General features: G+C 43.3%; 1 protein-coding gene across 3 annotated transcripts; it reads right to left on the reverse strand.

Moving 5' to 3' along the window:
* Window positions 1-304: 304 nt before the first annotated feature.
* ctbp1 (C-terminal binding protein 1) lies at window positions 305-18,189 on the reverse strand. 3 transcript variants are annotated; one of them, XM_050042763.1, is made up of 11 exons: window positions 18,091-18,189; window positions 16,915-16,962; window positions 16,458-16,601; window positions 11,238-11,392; window positions 10,838-10,982; window positions 10,528-10,734; window positions 10,045-10,259; window positions 9,124-9,254; window positions 8,903-9,030; window positions 4,290-4,407; window positions 305-4,191 (listed from the first exon to the last, which is right to left on the reverse strand). In XM_050042763.1, exons 3-11 carry the CDS (start codon window positions 16,516-16,518, stop codon window positions 4,014-4,016), a joined length of 1,338 nt encoding a protein of 445 aa, XP_049898720.1. In that variant the 5' UTR covers window positions 16,519-16,601; window positions 16,915-16,962; window positions 18,091-18,189; the 3' UTR covers window positions 305-4,013. The 3 variants fall into 3 exon arrangements, with proteins under 3 accessions (XP_049898720.1, XP_049898721.1, XP_049898722.1); XM_050042764.1 differs by lacking the exon at window positions 18,091-18,189 and adding an exon at window positions 17,820-17,899; XM_050042765.1 differs by lacking the exons at window positions 16,458-16,601; window positions 16,915-16,962; window positions 18,091-18,189 and adding an exon at window positions 13,684-13,819.
* Between the last annotated feature and the right edge of the window lie 251 nt (window positions 18,190-18,440).

Raw genomic sequence — 18,440 nt, forward strand, 5'->3', positions numbered from 1 at the left:
TGTTGCTCGAGCCTGCATGTGAGGCATTTCAGGGGAGAGATCTGTTCACACTGATGTCTTTTCCGGGTTATTTCAAACATAAACATCATCAGTTTTGGCAGAAATATCAGATCTGGAACAAAAAGGTGGAATTTAGCATTAAGCCCTGTAATGTGAAGATAGCATTTCTGTTTCCAAATCACAGTCTGAACATCAGATTATTTTTCAGCACGGACAGAATCAACAAGTCAATCAAAAAGTTTCGTACACACCAGGAGTTGAGGAACCAGTACAGAATTACTCTTAAGGTAAAGACGAGAGCAAATGATTTCTTTATTTTTAAGATTTTATTAAAATACGGTGTGGAGTTTACCATCGGAAGTTACCATCACAAACATGATTGTTTCTAATAAAAAAGTAAACAAAACAAAAATAAAGCTTAAGAGCCTAGTTACAGGAGATTTTTTTTTTGTGTTTTTGTTTTTTTTGTTTGTTTTTGCAGTCTGGTGAAAGAAAAAAAAATTCACAATGAGAGTGAGTGGAAAAAAAAAATGTTCACATGTTGTAAAAATACATTTCCCAATTTTAACATTACACACAGTCACTTTCAAACATTCATTCATTCATTCCTTGTTAGATGGTTAGATGTCAGTGCCAAAAGAAAGCGAAACAGGGGGGAAGGAAAAAAAAAAAAAAAAAAATTCAGACCTGTGCACAAAAGGGGGAACGAGGGGAGAGCGGTTTCTAAAAACGCAGGAGGCTGTTCTACATTGTGAGGGCGGAAAACTTGGGACGAGGGACACGAGACAGAGGGCGACTGCTAGAGGATATGTGTGCATTTGAACCCTGAGAGAGAAGAAGTGATCAATTCTCACCGTAATTTTCTGCTTTTTTTTTTCTTTTTCTTTTTTTTGACAGACCACACCAGTGTCCGCTATGCCCTCCCCCACCCAGCCCCACTGGGGCTCTGGCAGCAGTGTCAAAGACGCTTTAAGAGCCCCCGAGTGGTGTTGGTGGTGGTGGTGGTGGTGGGTGGGGGGCATTCTCACACCTAAGAGTGAAATATCAGCTGTGGCTTTGTGAGCATACACACTGTGCTTATCCGTTAGCCTACGCACGTACACACTGCCGGGCTGACTTGAACTATCCAAAGTTAGAAAAGAAAAACATCTTATTAATAATGCACAGTAAGAATTCACACTGGATTTATGCGTTTGAGCCCAAAACAAACTCTCTACGCGAGGCTAAATGTGGTTCATCAGTGAAAAAGAAATGCAACGTGCTGCAGATTTAGGCCTGTCGGGGTGTGAGGAGCTTTCTGCGGAGCGGCCTGTTTTTTTTTTTCCACTGGATGTGTCTCCTGACTTCACCTGCTGGGGTCAACTGTATTAAGGCAGTGAGTGGTTCCATGGCGACTTTCTATAACAGCTATTTTTTACAGGGAGAGAATAAGTAAGGCCCAGAGGAGATCAGCTGGAAAAGACAGTTGGGATAAGACGAATTTAAGAAGAAGAAGAAAAAAAAAAAAAAACACCAGGAGAGGGATCTCGTTTTTTCTCCGAAATGTTTCAGTACAACATGTAGAACACAGACAGCATATTCATAAAAATGAAATCCTACAATAAAACAGAATGGTTTTCATAACAGTGCACTGCTGAACTGAAAAATATATATATAATCATCATCATCAACAGCAAAATTTAAGATTACTATTATGCTCATAATCCGAACTATGGGGGTTATTTTTAAAAAATATATACTCATCACATGACAGAGGAGCCTAGCATCTCAGGACACAGACATGCTCCATGTCTCTCATAGACTCTGAGGGAAAACTGTACATCACTGGAAACTGACCACGACAAAAATGGCAACTCGGGTTGAAAACACTCTGAGGGGCGGGAAAGGCCAGGGAGCAGAGAGAAACAGCAAGATGACACAAATTCTTTAAGCCAATAGTATTTCCCCTAAAAAATTACCTCACATGCACTATAGATAGAGCAGCCTGACAATGAGGGGAGGGGAGGGGGGTGTTAAAACAAAACTGCATCTACTACTACTGTTCTAGTAAAGAAAAGAAAAAAACTAGCAGACCACGACGACCGCCTTTTGTTTTTCCTTCTTTTTTTTTTTCCATAGCCAGTAAGATGGAGGTCGAAACACGTCAACTACAGCCTGAAGTCTAAAAATGGGAAAGCGTTGTGCTGAATTTTTCCACAATGAGGAAATAAAAGGTAAAGGCAAAGAGATACGCATTGGTTTCGAAGCCTGAGTATTCAGTGACCTATAGCGAACCTACGAGGATTTTGTCAATTCATTTCATGGGGCAATGCTTCTTTTTTTTTTATTGTATCATTACTGCTACAATTTCACAACCCTTCTGGTAAAGAATAGTAAAGAAGTATCTAGAAAATCTGTACAAAAAATAAAAGGGTATGCACGGTACATTCAATATCTGTTACTGAGGTACTAGAAAGGTGTTCCCTTGACACCAGGGCAACAGCGTTAAAGAGTTACTCCTAGGGACTATTCCTTTGGAAAGACAATAGCTTGTTATCATAACAGGGTGAGGGAACATACAGACACGCATACAAACCCACACATACACACACGCACACACACCACTGTCATTAACAAAGCCAGCATGCAAGAACACTGTCCCGTTGCTCCTACAGGGAATCTAGACTCTACTGTCCTCTCACGCTTAAAGGAATTGGTGGATGCATACTGGTTCATGAGCGATGTGTAGGGTGGGCCATGACAGTGGGAGAGGAGTGGAGGGTGGGTGGGTTGGTGCAGGGTTGGTGGTGGGGTGCAGTGAGATCTTGTTAAACAATAAGGCGGTAGTCGATCCCTGCTCACCCATCCTGTGTTCTGAACGTTGGCAGTGTGTGATCATGTTCTTCATCACTACAGCTAACCTGTAACTGTCTGACTGAAATTAGCTGCGTGCAACTCTCTCAGCTCTGCGCGGTCAGACGCCGCCCTCTGCTGGCATGCTGTCGCCTTTCCAGCCAGAGAAAAGCTGCTGCGCTCTATTCTGTGTGGGCACCACGTGTAAAGACCTCACACATATAGCACTCCAGCTGCTGGCATGAGATGATGCCTCGGTGCTCTCTGATATGACGCTATTATCTCATTACAAAACAACCCACGAGGGGGCGAAGCATGTGTAAATACAGAGGCCCTAAAACTGACAAAGGATGCCGGGTATCACCATCAGAAGTATGAGCCGAGCAGATATAATACACTCCGACAGTCTGAGAGCGCGCCACGCTGACGGCATTATGGATCCCTCTGCTGAGCAAGCGGATGACAGTGCCAGGGAGAGCTAAGGGCCAAACTGGGCTAAGGGGTAGCTGGACGCCTGGTGGGGAGGACAGGATGTACGGTTTGTGATTCTGTCTGGTTCACTTTAGTACACATTTTCCCCCCTCACAAGAAAGGTGGAGGGGGAGGGAAGAGAGAAAAGAAAAGAAGAAGAAGAGAGCAGTAACATGAGCCATTAATGTACAAAGGGGGGCTTCAACCTTTCTGCCTCTGTGCCTCTACCGGTCAGAGTCAGAGGACTGCAGGAGGCGGCAGACTGTAAAGCCTCATGTCAGAAATGCTTTTTTTTTTTTTTTTTTTTACAAACAAACAAACAATAACACCTAGATCCACAACAGGTCAACTTTCCATTAAAACAACAGCCAACTAAGGATATAAACCAATCCAATCATTGAATCCTTGAGAACACAGTTATTGCTGACGTTGTGGGGGAGTGAAGGGAGGGGGGATGGCAGGTGAGTGGGGGAGATGAGGACGAGGATGGAGGGATGTGTGTGTTCCTGGGGTGTGGATGGGATGGGGCTAGCTGTGGATAGGTCACTCCTGGGCTGGTTATGTGTGATCTGAGGAACAAGACTGTGTAGCTCCACATCAGGTCAAACTGGCGCTGCCGATGTACTGGAGGGTCGGGCTGTGTCTGATGCTGGGAGGTGGAGGGGGTGGTTTCCAGAGGCGACGGAATGTGCTGGCGGCAGCAGGGGGGGCTATTGGTCGGAGGGGATGTCTCTGTCGGCTTCGGCCTTATTAGGAGAGGGGGCATGAGGCGGGTGGGAGACAGGGGCAATGCCGTGTGCCAGGGTTCCTGTAACAAGGCTCTCAACCCCTGCGCCCGCTCCTGGGAGACCCCCTGCTGCTGCAACATTGATCAGACCTGGGGGAAATCTGAAACACAGATGAAAAAGAAATTACGATAGCTGCTCACACCCGAGCCTGATGTGCAACCCCTGTCTATTCATAGCTTCTACATCCAATCCTCTCACCTGTAAGTGGCTCCATTAAGTTCTGGGTGAACAGTGGCTGCCTCCATGCTGGGCCACTGAGAGGCTGCCATCAGGTACTCCTTATTGACGCAGTTCTTCAGACTGTCAGGGATACGCCCTAGAGCAGGGAAAACAGACCATTACTTACTACACTTACTTACTATTACATACTTTTGTTGTCCGACTACCTAATCAGTGCCAGAGCTGTGTCCGGATCTGAATTTTCCAGGCCAATGCTGACTCATCAGCTTCCCATCTATGCATGTGTATATCTCCTCTCCTTTTTTTGGATTTGATAAACACTCAACATTACCATTGACGCCTTTTTCCCCACTACACTTAAATGTTATTCTCGCCTACTGTCCAGCTATACGTGCCTGAGTCCACATCTTTAAATTCAGCCACCCCACTGAGTGGCATCGTGACATAAAACAGCTGTTTCCCAGTTGACATTCCATTGATCCAATGAGAGCCATGGGGATACTAACGATTAGCCAATCAGTGCCACTGGCGGGACTAACTAATTACCGAGCTGTTGTCAGGAGGTGTGTCGGAACCAATTAGGAGTCATAACAATGTCAACCACTGAAAACAAAATTGACTCTGCTATTGAGTGTGTTCAAAATTGATATGTCTGCTCAATATTGCCCCACATCGTAGTTTGTTTTTACTTGCCTTGCTCCACTCTTTAATGCTGATGTTATATTCAGGCAGATACATTGGTCTCTAGTAACTTGTTAAGGAAAATCAAATCCCCATCCCCCATGGAAACCCCAGTGTGCAATTTTAGACAGCATGCCTGCATCGCGGAAACAATAGAGGTGTGACATGTGTGATATGTAACAACGTTGGCCTCTAGTGACATAAAACATATGCATTGGCATCACTTTATGTACAATAACAATAGCAAAACATGGCAATAACAATCATTTACCGTCCCTGTTTTATGGAGGCTGATCTCGTCCTCTGCTCGGGGGGTGAGGAGCTCCCAGACCTCATTGTTTTCCCAATTTGTAGGTATTTTCAGCAGATTCTTCTTCTTTGAGTTAGCTGCTAACTAGAGCCGACCGATTTATCAGTTGGACGATTTTATCGGCCAGTATTGGCCTTTCCTAGTTTTCAGTATCTGTGAATTTGTTCTCACTTATCAATAACAATGTTGCTACTTTGTTGATTACTCGTGAAATGAAAGACAGCACTCCAAGGAGGAGATGTAACAGTCACCAAGTTACCACACTAATGGTTGAAACTATAAAACAGCACAAAAATGACAATCACCGACATACGCCACCATATTCTGAACAGACAAATCACAAACATGAATATAAAGTCCTATTTTCATTCTAGAACACGTAACATAAAACTTTGAAGCTGTACACATGCTGCGTCTTTAACCACCTGGGACACATGGGTTTGAGCACTGAGTGCATCTCTTGTGCCTACTCTGGGCCAATTTTCAAGAGTGCTGAAGTTGCTAAGCAACCATAACAAGCACCATATCATGGCCTAATAACATGAAATCCTGAGTGCAGAGCTTAACTTCCTCCTTTTTTAAGTGTGTTGGCTTTAAGTGTCCATGACACAGATGTAAAGCTCTGAGTAGCCCTGCACTAAAATAATCAACTTCTTCTCTGTATTTACCACAGACTGATATTTATGGAAGGGAAAGATGTCTGTCAGCTGTGATTGGTTGATCCCAGTCACATGACATGCAGTGCTTGATGCTGTGCTCTAAAAGTTGAAGTCGAAAAATAGTAGGGCTGGGGTGACGCGTTGGTTCAAACAAAAAAATGGCGGTGTACAGCGGCAGCAGCAGTGCTGTGCTGTTGTGCTCTGGCCTACTCAAGTGCTGGAATTTGATATTTACGTGACAACGCCTGAACGCAACACAGGCTCCGCTCCGTTGACTGTGTACACAGTGCCGTGCTGCAGGTTCGGGCCGGGCTCAGTTATAATTGTCTCACTCGGGTCAGATGTTTCAATAAATGTTAATGTTAACAAAAGATGTTTTGGTATTCATATAATAAATAATTGATAATCGAAAAATTAAACGTTGATTAGTCAATTAATCGAAAAAATAATCGCTAGATTAATCGTTACAAAAATAATCGTTTGGGACAGCCCTAAAAAATAGGCGCATCTGTTGCGAGAGCACAAAAAATGCAGCGTCTGTACGGCCCTTTAAACTACTTCCTAGACTCTAGATAAGCACTAGACAGGAATGATGGGAAATGAGGGCAGTCCCAACACTACAAGACTCTGAGCACCAGCACCCAGGTGCAATTTACAGCTGATCTGACCTCGGAGCAGAGTGAAGCGGTGCCATCAAGTTCCAAACTAACTAGATATAATGCTGGAAAGTTAAACACTGACCCCTTCCTTTTTACTTTCCAGCAAAACTGTAATATAATTCTGTCACTGACAGCCCTAATGCTTATCATTTCAGTCTGCTGTGTTAGCAAGATAGCGAACCAGATAAAGCCTATCAGAGCAGTCAGTAACACAGTAGAATAAACTGCAGTCAAGCCAGCAGTCACTTGCAAACACAGCTCATGGGGGGAGCTAGCTATGGACCTAGCAAAGTTAGAGGAGGGATACATGTGCAGCTATCATTGGCATTCACATTTTTACTGTACACATTTAGAAATATCTAAAAATCTATATGTTAAGTCCCACATTTATACCTTGAAATGATTTCTTATCTGAAACTTGAGCTGGGTGCTATAAAAACACACTGCTCTGTAATTCCTGACAATAACTGAAATATTTGTGTTTATATATCGCTGACAGGAGAAGTGAATAAAATCAATCATCTATTTACAATGCAATGTTCTGCTGGGAAATTTTGGGTCCCGGCACTCGACACACACACTGCCCTCCCAAACACTGTTGCAGACCAAGTGCATCTCCTCATAGCAACTACACACCCTGATGGCAGTGCCCCCCTCCCCCCTGACCTGCCCTCCAAAGTCCACAAATTCAAATGTGATAGGGCAATCATGAGACGTGCTGGACAAGTCCAATCTATGGAGGCCCCACCTCGCAACCCACAGGACACCCTCAGAGGTCTGGTGTCTTTGCCTTGACAGGTCAGGGCCAAGTCTGACCCAAGAAGGACCAACCATGAATGGCCTTTCAAGGCATGGACACAGGAACTCTGACATACCGCCACATCCCATGGATGCTCGATCAGCTTGGCATCAGGACAATTTGGAGACCAGGTTAACACCTTGAGCTCTTTGTCCCGTTCCTCAGGCCATTCCTGAGCAGTTTTTTCTGTGTGGCATGGCACACTGTCCTGCTGTGGGGACACTGCCATCAGGGAGTGCCATTGCTATGAGGGGTGTAGTTGGACTGCAGTGGTGTTTGGGTGGGTGGTGCAGGTCAAGTGACATGAATACCAGGACCAAAGGCTTCCCAGCTGAATGCAAATTATAACGCACAGAAAAATTTTTGATCATTACTTTGTACAATCAGTGGGGCTATTATGGAGTATATTATATGATATACTGAAGTCAGTTATAGGAGCACTGAGGACTTCAAAATTGCAAGCGGCTGACACTTCTACCATGTGCCAAGTGTGAACTCCTGGTTAGGGTTCCTTTCATATTTATTGTTCAGGAGGTTTTTAACCAGGAGCTGATTATCGGCAGAGGTCTCCTCCTCTCTAAAACAATCTGACCTAGTGATTAAAATACTGAAAAAAGCTGTTTCACTTAACAAATCATTGGTTTTGCAATGCTGTTTGGCTCATCAAAGACTTGAAAGAACTTATCTAGAGCCAGTGTTTGGTTTGTCCATTCTGGGCTACTGTAGAAACATGGCAGTACAACATGGCAGACTCCTTGAATAAGGACCCGCTCCCTATGTAGATTTAAAGGGCTCATTCTACGGTAACAAAAACACAACAGTTTTTATTTTCAGGTGATTTTATACTACTATAAACATGCATGTTAAATTGTATTCCATTTTTGCCATTGTCTCCCCCTAAATCCTACACACTGGACCTCGAAGGGATCATCCATCATTGTTTATAACCCCTTTTATACATGCACTTAATTCTGGAAATGTAGTGGCGTTGGATTTGTGTAGTTCCTGTATCTTTATAATGAATTCATTTTAGTAAACAGGGTGTCTACAGGTGTTAGATACTTATATTTAACGCTTTTTAAAACCTTTTCGATTAAATTTTACTAAATGTAAGACTAGTTTTTGGACAAATCATCTATTCTTTTTCGAGCATTGCAGGTAAGTGTAAGTTAAGTAGTATATATGGGGTCCCACGCAGAGGCAGGTTTCATGAGGAATAATATATGGGAATAAGGTTATTAGAGTGGGTCAGGTTAATCTGCATTTTGTTAAGAGGTAAGTCAGATTTGTCATCAGAAATGTGGACTCCACGCACAAGAGCTTGACTCATTTTGACGAAAAGAAATAAAAAGAAAATTAGATTAAATGTTTCTGACGATTAAGACCTCACAAATTCAACTGAAGACTACTTCATGACTTTTAAGGCCTTATATTTATCAACATTCATTTGAGACATTTTAAGATTTTTTAAGGACACCCTGGTAAAACAACAGGCTTGATCCTGTAAGTGAAAAGTGTCTTACCAGTGATGGCGCGGCGAACCTCCCTGGCTGCCTCCTCGCGAGCTTCCACGGACGCCTGCTCACTGTACCAGGATGTATGCGGGGTACAGATCAGGTTGGGGGCATCCTTCAGAGGGCCTGTCGAAAAACTGTTAAGAAAGGGGGAAAGGCTGTTACGGAGACGAGCAATGAAGCTGTGTGTCGTGCACAGCTGTTGGGCGTGTCTTATGTATCGTGGTTACCTGAAAGGTTCTGTCTCATGCACGTCCAGGGCAGCCCCTCGTATCCGGCCTTCTTTCAGGGCTTGAGCCAACGCTTTCTCGTCAACCAGACCGCCTCTTGACGTGTTCACCAGGAAGGCTCCCTGACGCATCTGTATCACAGAGTGAGCAAAAAAAAAATATGATTCATCTATTGGGAGCAGACCACACAGGAAAGGGCTGAAACTTGAGATCTACAGCAACATACAACAGCACAGACTGACATCATCTGGCACAAACATATATTTTTTTTATTTGTCCAATCTATAAAACAGACTTCCCTACAATATCAGAGCAGTGTTTGATTCAAAGTTGTCTTTACTGTCTAAACAATTGTGCTACAAAATTGTTAACCAAGTGTTTGAGTCAGGATTTGCAACTACATTAAAAACAATCTGATTCTCACTTGAAAAGTTTGAGCTTCCATCTTTTATTTGAACAATAGCAACCAACTGAACTAATAAATGGTTCAGCATTCTGCATATCAGACTGACACATTTTTCCATTCCTTACACTGTTACAGTGTAAAACAAAAGGGCGGGCTCACATTATGAAAGGCCATTGTGCTGACGCAGGAATTTACTTTGCTGATGCAGGCTTAATAACTCAAGAATTTATATTATTTCCTCTATAAATTCTACAGCTAATCCTTTAATCATGCCCACAGAAAAAAAGAGGACAGAACTTGCACAAATGTCATTTAAAAAACACAACAGATTTCATAAGTGATTTTTTAAATATCTACTTTTAAATTGGATAAAATCAAACTTCAAACCACTGACACAAAAATAAAAATCTGATCTGATGCCTTTCCTAATCACTTTGACATTTGAGGAGGTCGTCAGGAGGTGGCAAAAATGAGTCAAAATTTGTTTCTCGCATATTCAGAGGGCACCCACGAACCTGTTTGATGGTGAAGTCATTAATGAGGTGGTGGTTGTGCTCGTTGAGGCTGCAGTGCAGGGAAACACAGTCAGAGTGGATAAGCAGGTCCTGCAGAGTGGCCATGCGCTGCAAGCCCAGTGAGCGCTCCACACCATCAGGCAGGTAGGGGTCATAAAAGATCACACCGAAGCCAAAGGCCTTAGCCCGAAGAGCCACTGCTTGGCCAACGCGCCCTGGAGGACAAAATAAATGTTGCTTACAATCATTGTGGTGCCATCATTGGAAAATAACATAAAAATCAACCTTTCATTGAAGCAAAAATACCAAACAGGTCTTTCTGTCTGACTATCAACTGTCTGGCTTTGATTTAACCGATCTAATATAGCACAAAATAATCTTTGTTCAATTACAAGTCAATTAAATAAAAACAATCCCTGATTTAAGGAACTGTTGGGAAACCTGGCTTTGATCAGGACAGCTCTGTAAACACTCTTCACTCACCTAGGCCGATAATGCCCAGCGTTTCACCGCGGATACGTGCAGCACCGCCAGCTACCTCCCTGATCTGCTCCACACTAGAGGCACGGGTTCCCTCCCTGAGGGCCTGGTGCATCCAGGTGACTCGCCTGTACAGGTTGAGGATCAGACATAGCGAGGTGTCGGCTGTCTCCTCCACTGAAGACGCTGGCACGTTACAGACTGCAATGCCTGAATGACCGGTTCAAAGTAGGAAAGAAATATCAGGCACTCTGCGTGTTACTCCATGTGTGAGCTTGTGGTTGACCGTGTGTTTTAAGTTCCACTCACTCACCTAGCTCAGCAGCTGCTTTGATGTCAACGTTGTCGAAGCCGGAGCCAATCCTGACAATCACGCGCAGGCCTTTAAACTTTTCCAAGTCATCTCTGGACAGAGTGATGGTGTGGTAGAGAAGAGCAGCCACTGCCTCATTTAGCACCTGCAGAGGACAAATCATAAATCAGTTGAATATTCATCACATTAAACCAATCTGAACACTTAAATATTACACCACTTCAACAAGGAACAAAGGGACATTGGAGCCGCAGTGTGGGTGAAGAAGCAATTGGTTTTTCTTTTGGGTACGGTGCAGATGTTAATTTTTTTCACACTACGTCAGAATGAAATAAAAATCTGAATTGAGATGGACTGAGATGAGAGTATGGGCATGTGTGTGGGTGTGTATCTGCTCTACCTTCTCATGAATCTCTTGTGTGGACTGGGCATCGCAGAAGGCCACTGTGGCCACATCCTTGAGGATGGGCATTTCCACAGTGCAGTCGCGCCCGTCCAGCAGGGCAACCAGGGGCCGCGGGTGCATTGGCCCGTTCAGGATGGGGGGTCGGATACCTGAGTTCAGCAGGAGGAAAACGTTGTTCATGTTGGTCATTGAATGAGCAAGAGGTTAAACATTCAAAGATCATTACAAATCCGGGGCAAAAAAAAAAAAAAAAGAATAAGAAAAATTACAAAATTACAAAACAAGTTTTAATCCAAATCTTCCTGCAGCGATAACTTGCTGGTGACACGTGGTGGACACAGCTACCAGCCGCTTGCATTTCAGAAACATCAAGGTTAACCTGGAGATCAGTGACTCAACAGTCTGCATTTCCCATGTCTGGACTAACCAGCATGATGCAAGTCATCATACCCTCACAAAAATCCCCCTGCACACATGGCTAAAGTTAACGGGGCTAACTGCCACACTCCTTAGACAATAATAACTCAGACTTTTATGACTCTCTTTTTCCAACACATCCACCTCCACCAACACCCTAAGGGAGCCGCAAGGAGGATGTGTGTAAGTGTGCGAGTGTTCTACAGTTACAAAAGTGATGTGTAACTAAATCTGTGATGGGGCATGGAGGCAGTCCAGCATCCTGGCCTATTTGGTATTGAACTACAGCTCTGTTTAGTAATGCCTGGAGCCAGCATACGCCGTTCACCTTTCATCGATCCATCTCCGTTCTACGCAGGCCCTTCGGCTCCTCATCAGGGGAAAGTTAGATTTTGGTTAATGGAGCAGAAATCTGGGAACCTGACCTTCCACTGTATGAGAAGTGCACACACAGAGAGGACTAGGGCGGGAGGGGGAGAGGGGATGGAGTGTGGCGGCTGGGGGAGGGGTGGAGAAAACTGCGGGGTCTCAGAGAGGAGGCGGCGGGGGTTCATGAGGGGGTCTGAGTCATGACCTAAATTCTCCTGTCTGGAAGAGTGCCACCTTCCTATTTTTCTGGTTCTCCCCTTTCTTCAAACATATACAACAAATACATACACCTTACTAGCAAACATCTGCACATTAGGCTCATGTGCACCATAGCCTTTTATCTTTACGCCAACGAGGGTAATGTTGCACGTCAAAAACAAATCAAAGCCATACATAAATGCTACATCTCTGCCAACGCGTTGGTGTTTAAATTAGAGGAAATTGATACAACGGCTATATCTGCAAATGCTTTTTACACCTCTCTCTGTCCTCCTCTCAGCAGTTCTTGGCTTGGACTGACCCCACACATGCACCAGTACACACTATCTTGTCCCTGCTGTGTGACAGGTGTGTGTGTGTGTGTGTGTGTGTGTGTGTGTGTCCCAGGGTGGGGGAGAGTGTCTAGCTGGAACATTTACTTGGACAGAGGGCAGGAGGTAATGGTGAGACTGCAGAGGAGGGAAGGGAGCTGGTAGCCGAGGGTGGAAAACAAATATTTGTGAACACTTCCTCTGACGTCTGAGCATTTCCCAATGCATGCATGAAATGCACAGTGGCAAAGAAGAAAGAAAAGCATACAGCCTGGCAGCATTATAAAAATGTGCTACAATGTTCTTCTCTGCTGCCGTTCAGCAGGCGGATTCACATTCACTGCAGATGGCTCAAGAATGCTAACAGGCCTACTGCTACACGCTGAACGCACAAAGAGACGCTTACGATGTAGAAAAACCCAAAGGGATTCATCACAAAGACGGCCACTGAAAAAAGTAGTTGTGGAAATATACAAGTAGGCCTACACAAAGAGTAATTTGAGAAAAGGACACTGGCATACCCGAGGCCTACTAAGCACAAGCATGGCCGCACACACAATACAATTCATTCAGTGATTCATTCATTCTCCCTCCCTCTCCCTTTCTTTCCCCTCGCTCCCTCCTCCTCTTCTCTCCCCCTCTGGCCGCAGTTGGAGGAGTAAGAGGTGAGGGGGGAGGGGCAGCAAACGATGATAATGCAGCAAGCAGCGGTACTCCACCCAGACACAGCTAGACACACACACGGTTATTCAGTTCCTTCTCAACGGCTGCGACACCACCGATACGCGCTCAACATTAAAGGGGAAACTGCAAACACATAGCTGCTCCACACCCAACCCTTAGCTCCCCCCCCCCCCCCCCCNAAGAGGTGAGGGGGGAGGGGCAGCAAACGATGATAATGCAGCAAGCAGCGGTACTCCACCCAGACACAGCTAGACACACACACGGTTATTCAGTTCCTTCTCAACGGCTGCGACACCACCGATACGCGCTCAACATTAAAGGGGAAACTGCAAACACATAGCTGCTCCACACCCAACCCTTAGCTCCCCCCCCCCCCCCCCCAGATCACAAATTTCAAAAACACATGCCAAAATAGAAAACACATGAGCACCAGGCCTAACCTTGCATTATGAAGTCTGTGAGCCTGTCTTCCTCTCTCTCTCCCTCTCCCTCTCTCGCCTTGCTCTCCCTCTATCGCTCTTTTTTCCTCCCTCTCTCTCTGTCAGCCTGCTCTTGGCTGGCTGGATCCCAGCTGTCATCCACGCCCAGCCCCTCCCCCACAGCCAGCCTCCAATCACGGGCAACCCCATTGAGGGCCAGCCAACCAGCACTAACCTCATTAGCATAGCCCAGGCCGAGGCCGAGGGCGGTTTGGGCTGTTGTCGTTTTTTAAAGAGACAGCTGGCCCGTTTCCCTGTAGCTGCGGCCACGACCCTTCACCTTGTCCTCTCCCTCTCACCCGTCTCCAGAGACTCACCCAGACTGTTCCCTCCATTTTAGTACACCATTATGTCTCATCTACCATCGTCTACTCTCCACTCTACAACAGCTCAAAATACCGTCTCTTCTAGAAATCTATACTGTACCATCCATGACTACAATGACTTGTAGCAACACAAAAAGTTTACATATTTTCCATTACCCTCAATATGTAATATAGTGCTAAACATCCATCTGTGCATTCCTTGCATTCCAATTAAACAAAAGAAACAGACAAACAGTAACCTGCTCCACTCTCAAACGCACTAGGCAGGAGTAAGAAATACAGTCAGGGTTGGCATTACAAGCAGTCAGATCACAACACAAGTAAAGGGCATTGCTCATCTTTATGAACAGATATCTACATATGCATTCAGAATTTGTAGGCAACAGGATTAGATTTTGGTATCGGAAGTATTCTGCTTTCCAATTTTAGTCTGTTTGTAATATTAATGATTCACATTTGAGCGGGCTTTGGTTGCATGCAGTTAACAGTCCGTGGGGAGAGAAAAAGAGGCGAAACGCATTGGCTCAAATGCAAACTAAAAACCCACTGACAATCATCTGATGACAATTTTGCTTTTGATTAGCCTATTTTTAAACATATCTGCACTACGGCTGCAACGATGAGTCGACTAATCGATGACTAATCGACTATTAAAATAATCGGTGACTATTTTAGTAGTTGACTAATCAGTTTGAGTCATTTTTCATAGAAAAGTACTATAAAAGTGCCCCAAAATACTCTTGTTGCAGCTTCTTACGTTCAGATATTGGCAGCTTTACACACTCTCCCATGATGGTGAACTAAAACCCTTTGGCATGAGTATGAAACAAAATATTAGATGACATCATTTTGGGGTTTGGGAGAGACAGACCGTCATTTTTCAACATTTTTCAATAAAATGATTAGTCGACTAATCGAAGAAATAATTGACAGATTAGTCAACAATGAAAATAATCGTTAGTTGCAGCCCTAATCTGCACTTTAATGCAAACATCTGTTTACATCTGCACATTCGAAGAATTATAGAAATTAGCCGAAATGTTGTGTGAACCTAAACCACCTAAAAACATAGTATCAACGCTTACGTATTGTGTGGAAAAACATTCGTTGCTAATCAAACTGAAAAGAATGACGGTTCACGGAAGAGGAAGTCTTGGCCTTGATATTCGGATATCCGTTGGCTACACCGAAACCTCTGAATTACTGGCCGATGCCCCCAAAAGCTTAATCGACATCAGACAAAAGCCGCTGGGTTCTAAAATTGGGGTCACCACAGACAAGTGTGTTAACCAGTAGCTTTTGAGCATCATAAAACAAAAGATTTTTTTTAAAACCAAAACATTCCTAGAGCTGCAGGACGATATATTAAAGCAACCATTATATAGAAGTTTTATACAAATATAGTATGTGTCTGTCAGCATCTGATTTAAAAGAATGCGACAACTTTTACCTTTTTTTTTTTTAGTTTAAAGAAATATTGCACCCACAAAATGACCATTTATAAATCAATCAGTCATGCTGTGTCACCTTGAATTCATGACAAAAACTCTGAAACTTTGCTTTTCTCACATGCTTCCATGGAGAACAGCGACCATGTGGATTTGTTGAATGGGGATCACAGTAGCAAAGCTATATCAAAACATGTGTTCATAAACTCTTACACACTTCATGCAGTATAGTCTAAGTCTAATTTATTCTTGTATATATGCTCAGTGCTTCCCAAACACTTTCATTTTTTTGGTAAATCCTTACTATTTTAAACTAAACTGAAAGTCAAACTTATACATGGCCTCTTCACAGCCAGATTCAAATATATGATTTTTTAGCGAAAAATGTATGTTTGGAAAGTACTGAGCTTACAACTGGATAAATGAGACTTGGATTATACTGCAAGAGTTGTGTGTGAGTGCATAAACCGATGTTTTGGTATAGTTTTGCTGTTGTTAAACGTGGTCCCTAATCAGTCAATAAATATATGTATATATATATCTCATCATGTTCATCATTTTCCATGGAGGCATGTGAGAAAAAGAATTTCTTCACAAATTAAAAGTAACACGGTGTGACTAAGTGATTTACAAATGGTCATTTTGAGGGTAAAATATATCTTTAAATAAGAAAATTCTGCTCCCACTATGGTCAACCTACATATATATTACACAGTTGCAGTCTGCAGCTAAAAATGTTGTGGTTTCCCCTAAATGGAAACAGCAAAAACACACATATCTTTTGCAATCATGTATGAAAGATGTGTTATATTAGCACAGCAAGGCCTAATTGTGTGACTGTATGGGTATGATGACCTGGGTATAAAAAAAGTAAGATCTAATTTAAGTACTTTAATGAAATATACTTAATAAACACAATCTCCTGCTTTTACTTTGTGTATGAGTATTAATGAAATCTCACCCTCACAGATGCGGTCAAGTCTCTGCCGCTTGACCTGTTTGTGTTTGTCCATCAGAGCCATAGACCACGCAGTCTGAACCTGGGACAGAGAAGAACAGATCCAAGTGCTATGGAGCCCCTTTAACGTTGTCCACTTAGTTTCACCTGCACAAAGAAAAAAAATCATAATTTACTTGTTTATCTTTCCACATAGCGCTATATGAATAATATGTTCTTAAGAAAAAGTGATTAAAACTGTCAAAATAAGGGCTGAATTGCATGTGCTAAAAATTTGAAGACTAACTTTTACAGGCATGAAAATAATATACTCATGTTGGAACTTCTAAAACAAAGACATAATACTAAAAAACTTGAAGAATCCAGGCTGAACAGCAAATTTTATATAGACTATATTCATCAAGAGAAACAAGTTAATGTGGATGATTTCTACAGTGACAGACTGCAGACAGATACTAACCTGACGAACAATGTCCTTGTGCCAGTCAGATTGACAACTTAGTTTACACTGTAAACAAAGGAAAGGCAGATAGATCTCAGAATATGACAACAGGTGTCTTGTTAAAAAGACAATAACTCCATGTTAGCAACACTTGCAGGATTACATATGCAACAGCCAGTAAAAATGCAGTATTATGTGCATCCCTGGCGAAAACCTTGTTTTGATAAAGGTAATTTGTGCACGAGTTATTCAGGACTAGCTCATACTGGCCGGTACTTTGCTTTTACACTTTAACACTGCTCTCTGTTTAACCTGTTAGCATTTTTGATCACAGTCTACAACTTTGAGTGAACTTTGCATTAATAACACAACTCTCTCGCACAATGCACTTAAAAAAGTTATACAACACCGCTATCAGTCGACGTTAGTTGACAGTACGAGTCGGTAACTTAACAATAACTTGACGTTAATTGTTAAAGTATCAAAGACACTCGTTAGCAGCCAAGTTACCGTTAACTAGCTAACTAGCATATGTTGTTAGCTAACCCGTTCTCAGCTAGCTATCTGTAATATCAAATGGTGGCTAATATGAACATGCTGCATGCAAATACTGAAGCTATGTAACTTGTGTTAGGTGGCAAGTTTATAACAATTAGTCGGTTCGCACTGGGGTACTTTAGCTTGCATTAACTTTTGAGTCGCGGTCCGGGCTAATGCTAACTAAACACATAGCACCGCAGCTAGCTAGCCGATGTTGGCTAGCTAACCCAAACACAAACACTTGAGTACTTTAAATAGCTAACATTTTAATTACAACTACAAATTCTCCCTAGCTCCAGAATATACAGAGCACACTGGTGTTATTTAGCTCCCACTAAGTTGTGAAGCGTGTCAATAAAAACAAAAACAAAACCCATAGCTACATGTATGAGGCGTTTGCAGCATTGCTAACGTTAGCTAGCCAGCGCCGTTAACTAGCGTGCCGCTGTGTGTGGGAGAGATGCAAGCGGAGGGGGAGCCCATTTCGTCCGATTTGTTATCAGCGAGTGGCGCTACAATGTGAAATATCTGACCCAGAAGCTACACAATTGATTAATTCGACAGGGAAAATGGGAATCGTCCGCATGACTGAACTCAAGCAGGGCTACTTTGACACCCGGTGACCGAATCTTGCAAAAATTGTCAGTTATTTACCCCGGATAAACTCTTTCAAGAGTGCTGAGACAGTGTGCGTGCGTCGGTGGTGTTCCCTCTCTCCCGATCGCCATGAAATTAGACAAAAGAGGAAGTGGCTTGTCGGTGGGGGGGGGGTCAGACAGTCTTCTGTGAAAAAGCATCGGCCAACTGGAAGGAGCGCCCTCACCTTCCACGGCGGAACGGCAGTCTTGATCTGACAAAGACCTGTGAGACTCATCAGTGCAACATGTCTGCTTACATAGTTATAGAACTTTAAAAAAAAAAAAAAAAAAACTTTGCTGCACTTCAACTTTATCCACTGTTGACTGATTTCAAAGACCCAAGCATGCAATCGTCTCAAAAAGATA

The sequence above is a fragment of the Epinephelus moara genome, chromosome 4 (genome assembly GCF_006386435.1).
Source record: "Epinephelus moara isolate mb chromosome 4, YSFRI_EMoa_1.0, whole genome shotgun sequence".
NCBI lineage: Eukaryota > Metazoa > Chordata > Actinopteri > Perciformes > Serranidae > Epinephelus > Epinephelus moara.